The 10143-nt window shown below is 33.1% G+C and overlaps 1 protein-coding gene across 1 annotated transcript; it reads left to right on the top strand.

The window, feature by feature from the left end:
- Positions 1-6442: 6442 nt before the first annotated feature.
- Positions 6443-9065, top strand: LOC131651777 (transcription factor MYC2). Its single transcript, XM_058921469.1, has one exon. The coding sequence runs from the start codon at positions 6625-6627 to the stop codon at positions 8692-8694; it is 2070 nt and encodes a 689-aa protein (XP_058777452.1). The 5' UTR covers positions 6443-6624; the 3' UTR covers positions 8695-9065.
- The last annotated feature ends 1078 nt before the right edge of the window (positions 9066-10143 follow it).

The raw sequence follows: 10143 nt of genomic DNA, 5'->3' as shown, positions 1-10143 counted from the left end.
ATAACTTTTTGTAATCCCGCATGTTACGTAAAGACGCCCCTTTAATTGTAAAATGATTTTTTGTTGTCTAGTCTGGTGATCATCTGGGAACTTTTTTCAATGTAAAATTTAGTTCTTTTCTATTGACTGGCGAGGTTGTTGTTCCTAATATTCAAAAGAGACCAACATGTGATACTATTGAGTCCGATTGTGGCACAAGGGGGGAAAAATGCAACTTTGAATAAAGATAGAATCACGTGTACTTCTTATTAAGTGTTGAGGTGTCCTGGTGACTTACCTTTGACCCTCAGTGTTTCTCTCTATCGCCATGTAGATAGTAGCGTATGGTCTAGATGTCAAATTTTGAGGGAAACACATGAATCAAGGTGTGATGGTTACAGAACGGGGAATGATGCTTTTGGTATTATTACATGTCATTCGTTTATTAGGTCCCTATTGGCCTTTTAAGTTCTCACATTATAGTTGTTGGTTCTAGTTTCCTAGCATTTATGTTTGCTAGATCCAACTCTTTGGCCTTGTTTCATGTGACACATTGGCTTGTATAAAATGAGGTTTTTCTATTTTGTTTCTTTTCTTTCTAAACTTCCCTAACCAACACATTTATGCAACTTCTTTGATTCTCTAAGCACCTCACTGTGTGTTTCTACTTTGGAAATGAGAGAGAGAATCAGTGAGTATATTAGCATTTTATAGCAAATATTCGTTCTTATCAAGACATGTTTATTAAGGATGTGGTATCTCGATACCATTTGAGAATACCTGTAAATAATCCTTCACACGGAAGGTCTGAGACATCATGTTTATCTTGTATATCTTGGGACACAATCAATTTACTCATAGCCTATGAGACTGTATTTTCTTAGTCCTCATCCTTATATTGAGTAGGTCATGGATGTTCCTGCTCCATTTAAAAAAATAGTAACAGATTTTGAAGAACCTTCCTCTGATTAATTCAAAAATAAATATATCTATGCCATATTGGGCTCACATTCAGGGTTTAGAGTTCTTGTGTGCTTATTTTAAAACTATGGTCCATAATTATGTATTTATGCCATCTTCCACCTTAAATGGGAATTTGTTGGGGATTGTGAAGGTTTTATTGCATTTACTAAACTCTGTAGATCTTTTAGTCTTTACCTTTTCCTTATGTGAACTTCTATTATTGATATATGGTTATCATGCCATTAATAATTACCTAACACAAAATTTTATGTAAATATTGTTCTATTTGTGCTTCTCATTCTTTTTTTTATTTATGATTTCCATGATGCTGGCCCGAAGATCACTTTGAGAAACAAATGAGGGTGTTTCCTTTAAGGGTTAAATATGTTGGTCCATTGACTTCAAATACAAGAGGGGTAAATTATGTGAGCTTGAAAAACCATTTTTGAAATGAAAACTTTCACAAAATCAAAGTTCAAAAAGATTTTGCAAAACTAGCAAGTTCAGGAATTAGAAAATTAAAAAGATGGAAATGCAGCGAAAATAAATAACTAAAAAGTAAAGAGTTAAGGAAAGAGATAAAGACAAAAAATATTTATATAGGTTCGATATAATGAAGTGATCTAATCCTCTCCCCAAGAATTGTTTCTTGAGAGTTTTCACTATGATGAGAGCTTTTGACAAGTTTTGCCCACAAACCTCCTTAGACAAGGATTGGAGTTTTACAATGGCTAACTTCCCAATCAAACACTAGGGGTGTTTATTGGTTCGGGTAAATCTAAACCAAACCGCAATCCAAAACAAACCATAGTGTTTGGGTTGAACATTTTTTCAGTTCGGGCAAAAACCGAACCAAACCAATGAAATCCAATGAAAATTGGTTTCGGCATCAGATTTTCAATTTTCTACCCGTAAACCCAAGACAAACCAATCATAATTAATTACCATGAAAATTACTACCAAACTTTCAACTTCAACAAGAAAAAAGTGAAATGTTGTATGTGGATAAGTTATGTTATTTTAATTAGTTATTAAAAAATTATTAGTGTATTATGGTAATTGAGAATAGAGCTATGAAACACATTCATTATCATACTAACTCAAGTAACTAATTATAGATTCAAAAGTCTTTATGTTAGATATTGTTCTTGTTGGATATTTTTAATCTATTAGAGAAAAAGTGCTAGTTTAATATTTACAATTGAACACTATTAATACTATTTATTTATATTATTATGAAAAATTAATTTCCATAAATAAATTATTTTTTTCAAATATTTTTGCATTGTTTATCTACCAGATCAATGCAACCCAAATCAATATGTTGTTTCTCGGTTCGGTTTGATTTGGGCTTTATCGCAAAAATTTACGAATCCAATCCAAACCAATCCATATAATTTTAATCGGTTTGGGTATCGGATTCTCTTAAAATCGAACCAGATCGGCCCGCGAACACCTCTTCCAAACACAAATTTTTAGCTATTAAGACCTCCCAACCAAAAATTTTATCACTAGGACAATCTCGAACCAACAAAGAGCTTTCAATATAGGTTGAACTCACGAACCAAATGAGAGTTTTATTAATATATACTTCCCCAACCAAACTAATGTTTTAACTGGATTACCTCAACAACCAAAATAAAATATCTCTCAAAGTAAATTTACAATATTAGTCTTACACTAGACCCAAACACCTAACAAATATAAAACTTAAATCTCAAAAGCACTAAGAAATAAAAAAGCACTCATAAGGTATTTTTGAGCTTTTAGGCAATTAGTTAGGCGCAAAGATATTTTCTGGTGATTTTAATAAAAAAGAGATAGGCTTTCCAAAAGATTTAAAATGTATGTGTGATTTTCCTTCGTAAAATTGAGAGTTAGTCTTATACCTTTACATACAATAATCACTCGACACAGACTCAATGAGCTTTCACATCTCATTTCTTCACAACTTTGAAGCTTTTAGTTCCTTGCTACATTATATTTGACTTTATCACTTCATTGGAACCTTGAATATTTTTCTAATGAGGCTTGAGATAACTCTTCAATAAACACCATCATCAGAAACATTGCTTGATCAAAGATCTTCGCTGATTTCACCAAATTTTATTTTGCATAAGGTGTTATCCTCCACATAAGGCTTTACACCTCGATCTATTGATCTTTAATCATTAAAACTTAATCATCAAGCATTACCACCTGATCAGGTGATGACTTCACTTAAGAGCATTGTCAACATATAAATCAAGCAGATCGTTGTAAACATCATACCTGCTAGCACATAAATCCTGATTCTCCCCCTTTGTGATGATGACAACACATCTCTTAAACAAGTGGACAAATAAAGAAGCCAAAGTGATAACTTGGAGTGGCTAAACTCTTCTTGACAAATATAGAGAGTATACCCTACTCTCCCTGAGAGTATATTGTTGGACTTGAGACTTCACACACAAAAGGGGTGGTGAATTTTGTGGTTCATGAAAAAGTGATTTTGAAAAACTTTGGGAAATCAAATTAGAGTTTAAAAAACATTTTTGAAAACTTAGCAGTAGAAAATAAAAATTAGAAAATAAATTGCGAAAATTAAAAGAGTTAAGGGAAAAAAGGAACACCAATTATAAAGGTTCACTAAAAAAAGGACATATTCCTCTCCCCTAGAATTGACCTTGAGAGTTTCAATAATAGTTAAGAGCTTTTATTAGGAAAGATTCACGAACCTCCTTATACAAGGAAATAACGGTTGACCTCCAACCAAATAATACAAGATGATGGATGTGAGCATTTGCGTCTTTTCTTTCAAATTAGCTTAGAAATGAAGTGGCCAATCTTCCTTCCCAATGGTGGATTGAAGTGATTACTATTCTTTTCACAAACAAGAACCTTGGAGCTGTTAGTCTTCAAGCTTCTTAAACCTTGAGCTCTAAACCTTGATTTTACACGGGATAACTAATAACTTATGACATTTTAACATCGAGCTGATCTTAAACATATTAAGATTTTAATACCATGATGAGCTTCAACCTATATTATTTTTAATACATGGTTGACCAAAAACCTTGGAGATTGTACCATGGACTGATCTCCAACCTAAACTAGGGATTGATCACGCAATCCCCAAACCAAAGCTTTTAAAGGGTTTATCTTCTAACCCAAATAAATCCATAAATGGATAGTATTCAACCAATGTATATACAAAAGATTCCCTTGGTGAATTTTCAATAGTACGTCCTCCGAGATGCGAGATTCGCTGTTGGACCGAGCTGCCAAACTGCTCTAAGCCGAGCTAGAGATCGTGGGTCGTTCGATTAATATAACAGACTGTCGTTTTGGAGGTCTTCAAAGCGAGCCCTTGCTCCTATTTGTTTGACCTGTGCCGGTTTTCCAGATCGGTCTAGATATTCCAAATATCTACAGATATATTATTGAGATATTAGATATAATATCAAATTTAATCTAATATAATAATATCAATTCAAGTGAATAATATAATCTTTATTTCCTTATTACTCTCTCTTTCGCTCCTCACTAAAAGTGCCTCACGCACTAACAAAATGCAGAGCGTCCAGAGAGGCGTCGCACCTCTGAGGCCAGAGGTTACATCAGTGGTATTGTCTGTTTGGATTCGAGGAAGACAAGAGATGATCAATCAGAATATTTGTATAGAGAGAAAGTGTCAACGTTCAAACATCAACTTGTTGATCTATTGTAAATGATTGCTATTACGAAACTAATTAATTTAGTTAATGTTAATGTTAATGTTATACTTTTAAATATTTTTAACTAACAAATTTGAGTTAGATGAATTTAATGTGTTGTTTCATGATTCAACATTCTGTGTAAATATTTTTTTTATTATATAAAAATGTAAGCTATTGATAATTGTAAGGTATCTACCTTTATAAATAAAAATTTAAATACAATTTTTAATTATTTATTTTATTTTTAAAATTTTAATCCCTTTTTTGTTTAAGAAACTAAAAATTTATTACTAACAAACAAAAGATCCTTCAAGTACAAGACGTACTTAAAAGACTACAACACGGTAAAACTCCAATCTAAAACTAATCCCGAAAAACAACAGAAAACACCGAACAACACAACACCTAAAAAGAGACTAGCATATATTATTCGAAATACATTGCAAAAGATTAAGCATGCAAAGATGATATTTTGGCCTTATCTTTAACAATTTAAAGGTATTTTTATCACTACATTTTAAAACCTAATAATTTAGCCTTATCTTTAACAATTTAAAGGTATTTTTATCTCAATTAACTTTACAAAATTGATATTTTTATTTTATTTCCGACGCTAATAAATTATTGACATTGTGACGCTAATTAAGTTAAATTTAACAAGTCACTTGATAAAAATTAAAATATAAAATGATAACAAAAACAATGTAGAATGGTGGGTGGGAGTATCTCAATTCATAAATTTCAATTGAACCAAATGAATGTAAATTATTGATTTATATTTTGATCATTGACAATATAATTTATTTATATTTATATATTAATGTAAATAAACTATTACTTTTAATTCAATTAAATTTTTTAATAAAAAATTAAAAAATTTTATTTAATAATTGAAAATTTATTTTAGATTTTTAAGTTATGAATTAATATTAATTAAAATAATCTATCTAATTAAATTTAATATTTTAGAACTTAGAAAATAAATTTATTAATTAAAAGAGAAAACAGAAGGTGCACCATTAGTTTAAAATAATTTACATTAACACTTAATGGTCGACGTATTGCACAGATAGTGAAAATAAATACTACACATATAATCAATCAAAATTCTTATACCTGTCATATCATATTAGTATTTTAAAATTAAAGTTTCTCTTATTATTTATTAATGTATAAAAATATTTTATATTATCAATACATATTTCTATTTTTACTCCTATAAATTACAAAATTATTTTAAAAAACTTGTTTTTATAACATAAAAACTGAAGATTTTTTATTGGTCGACAACCTATCATTAAACTCTAATTTAAATTTCAATAACAAACAAATAAAAAAGTCAAATCTTCATTAAACATTAAAACCTACTAATTAAAATATACTGTAAGTAACATCCCAAAAAATTATAAAACATCAAATCTTTTGAAAATAAACTTATAGAAAAATTCAACATCATTAAATTAGAGAAACCACACAGTACCATTAACATTATCTTATAACATCAGTCCCATAATTAAATAAAAATGACTATACAAAATTGAATAAAAGACCAAAACTCTAAATTTTAAAATTAAAAATTAAAAATTAAAAGTTTTAAAAAATTTAAAGTTTAATCATTTTCTCGATTTCTAAAATTAGTTTTAATATTTTAAAAAATTCAAATATTTTTGATTCTGTTTACGTATATATACTATATAGACTACATCGCCGTATTTTATTTTATTTTGGAAATAATTAATTAGTTACCAGCTTTGTCATCATTTCATGAAAGGAAAACCTCACAATCACTCTCAAATTCAACCTAAATGCACTCCAAATTAACTCCAAACCCAAAATAACCAAACTTCATTTGTCCTCTTCTCTCTCTCTCTCTTCCCAATCCATTATCAACACCACACGGTCTCTTCTCTTCTGCTTCAGCTTTTTTGTTTTTCTTCTCCCTAATTTACCCTCAAATTAATCCATTTCATTTCAACTTAAGTAAATGAATCTCTGGAGCGACGATAACTCTTCAGTCATGGAGGCTTTCATGACATCCTCCGATTTATCCACCTTATGGCCACCGGCGCCGCCGTCACAGCCGCCACAAACATCCACCGGATTCAACCAAGACACGCTGCAGCAACGACTTCAGGCTTTGATAGAAGGCGCATCGGAGCTCTGGACCTACGCTATCTTCTGGCAGCCGTCTTATGACTATTCTGGCTCCTCTCTTCTCGGTTGGGGTGACGGTTACTACAAAGGAGAAGAAGATAAAACAAAAGCGAAATCAAAAGCAAAATCACCTGCTGAACAAGAACACCGGAGAAAAGTTCTCCGGGAACTTAATTCTCTAATCTCCGGTAATCCGGTCACCGACGAATCCGCCGTCGATGAAGAAGTAACGGATACCGAATGGTTCTTCTTAGTTTCTATGACTCAATCTTTTGTCAACGGCGGCGGACTTCCCGGACAGGCTTACTTTAACTCAACTCCGGTGTGGTTGGTCGGCGGGGAGAGTCTCTCTATCTCGGCGTGCGAGAGAGCGAGACAAGGTCAGGAATACGGTTTACAGACGCTGGCGTGTATACCGTCGGCCAACGGTGTTTTGGAGCTTGGATCTACGGAGTTGATTTATCAAAACAATGATTTGATGAATAAAGTGAAGATGCTTTTCAATTTCAATAATAGCTTTGAGTTTGGATCTTCTTGGCAGTTAGGTAATTCTAATTCTGCTGCAATAGCTCATCAAGGTGAAAATGATCCTTCTTCGATTTGGATTAACGATCCTGAAGCTAGAGATTCTGTTGATAATAATTCTCTTGCTGCAACAACAACAACGACGACCAACACTTCGATTTCAAATCCAAGTCATCAACAACATCAGCACCAACACCAGCACCAAGCTCAGAACAATAACAATAATCAGAGTTTGAGTGTGAGTGTGACGAAGACGATACAATTTGAAACTCATGCTTCAAGTACTGTCACAGAAGTTCCTAGTGTTGTTCATGTTTCAAGCAAGCAGAATAATCAAAGTTTCTTTAATAAGGAAATGAATCTTTCTGATTATGGTGGGAGTAACAATCATCAACGTTCGTTGAAGCCGGAATCTGGTGAGATTTTGAGTTTTGGAGGTGAGAGTAAAAAGAGTTGTTATGTTACTAATAATGGAAATTCGAATTCGAATTTCTTCTCGGGTCAATCACATATAGTTTCGGTTGCTGAGGAAAACCACAACAATAACATCAACAACGGAAACGGAAAGAGGAGGTCGCCGAATTCGAGAGGAAGCAACAACGATGATGGAATGTTATCTTTTACTTCAGGTGTAATTGTCCCACCGGCTGCGTCGAATTTGAAATTCTCGGGTGGTACTGGTTGTGGTGATTCGGACCATTCGGATCTGGAGGCGTCGGTGGTGAAGGAGGTGGATAGCAGTCGTGTGGTGGAGCCGGAAAAGAAGCCGAGGAAGAGAGGAAGGAAACCGGCAAATGGAAGAGAAGAACCGTTGAATCATGTTGAAGCTGAGAGACAGAGAAGAGAGAAGCTGAATCAGAGATTCTATGCTCTCCGTGCCGTTGTTCCTAATGTTTCAAAGATGGATAAAGCTTCACTTTTGGGAGATGCTATATCTTATATTACTGAGCTGAAAACAAAGCTTCAGAAAACAGAATCCGATAAAGATGGATTGGAAAAGCAATTTGATGAAGTCAAGAGTGAGCTTCAGAAAATCAATGAAAACTCGTCTCATCCCCCATCCGCACCACCACAACAGCAACAACCACAGCCCAAAAAACCATCAGCTTCCAATCAAGCTTTAATTGATTTGGATATCGACGTCAAGATAATAGGTTGGGATGCAATGATAAGGATCCAATGCAGTAAGAAAAACCACCCTGCAGCGAGGTTGATGGCGGCGTTAATGGAGCTTGACCTAGAAGTGCACCATGCTAGTGTGTCTGTGGTAAATGACTTGATGATACAACAAGCAACCGTGAAGATGGGGAGTCGTTTTTACACCCAGGAGCAGCTTCGGGCAGCATTGTCCTCTAAAGTTGGGGATGCTCAATAAAGTCTGCAAATTTGCTGCAATGAGAGAAATTAACCGGGAATGTTATGTCTTCGAGTTTCTCACTCCTCCAAAATTGTGGGACTCTGCGATATTTTATGGATTCCCGGTGGCTATCTCTGTGTAAACTAGTAGTGTCTTTGTTTTTGGTAGCTTAGTATGAATTTTGAGGTAATTTAATTTGAGAAGTTATATGGGAATGGGATACTAGAACTAGAGTATGCTAGTGACAGTTTTCTCACTGTCATAGATTTAGCTTTGATGAAGTAAGTAAAAACTAAGTCTATTTTCAAATGTAATATTGTGCATTTGTGCCCGTGTTTGTATATAAGTGTATGTATCTTTCTCATAAATGGGTAACATGTTATTTTTCAGCTTATCATTCATTGAGTTGTACTCATTGAGCTAGTGTGTTGGATTCATTCATATGATTTTGCTTGTTCTCCAATATGCAATTGCACCTGCACCTTGTACCTCCATGTAGGATTGAATTGTTGGTTAATCATAGGAGAAAACATTGCGTAGTTGTTTGAGCCATGTGAAGAAAATGCACATCAACAGAAACATACACAATGTTTTCTTCTCTGTCTTATGTTATTGGTGATTGATTCCTTTTGAGTGTCTTTTGTCTATGAGTTGGATTTGCTATGATTTTCTGCTTTTTTTACTATTGCAAGCCAGTAAAGTTATGACCCTACAAAATACCAACTTTGATAGTGAAATTGTCTTCCTAAATGCATGGTGAGAAGTAGAAGGAAACAGTGTATTGAATTGATTACAAGTGTAGTTCAAACTCGTCTGTATACAAGGCTATAACTTGTATATATACGTGTTTATGGAATATGAATCATTGCTAGTAATGGAGGCTTTTACTGTGTTATTGCTTTTGATAGTTTTTCACATGTGGGGATATCATACAAAAAAGTAATAAGCCTAAAGATTTGTTATTACAATAATGATAGTGATTTGACTCTTTGCTTGAATTGGGGTGTGAGTTATGAAATTCACTTTTTCTTTTCATTTCCTAAGAAAGTGATAATGCATGAACACAATAATAGTAGGAATTCAAGCCTAAATTATCTATCCATCAGGCATTGACCAAACAAACACCCTGGATGCATGTTACAACACCAGGAGATGAAGGAAACCGAACAATGGATAAGAATGTATCCTAACTTCCATGACATGAATCATGTTTTTTCTTTTCGATTAGGTTTAAATCGATTTTGAGGGGTAAAAGAATTTATAGGTTTGACGAAATATTTAATACTTTATATGAGCAATCATATAAAGATAATCTCCATATATAACAATATTGGCTGATTTATCTCCATAATATTTTTCCTCTATAATATAAATATATGATAAAGAAGGATATTTTAGAAGTTAATGGTTCGTTTGGTGCGCGGGATAAGAGATAAAATAAGATATTTGTATCATATTCTATCTCAC

The sequence above is a fragment of the Vicia villosa genome, linkage group LG2 (genome assembly GCF_029867415.1).
Source record: "Vicia villosa cultivar HV-30 ecotype Madison, WI linkage group LG2, Vvil1.0, whole genome shotgun sequence".
NCBI classification, from domain to species: Eukaryota; Viridiplantae; Streptophyta; class Magnoliopsida; order Fabales; family Fabaceae; genus Vicia; species Vicia villosa.
This window is presented reverse-complemented; position numbering and strand designations above follow the sequence as displayed.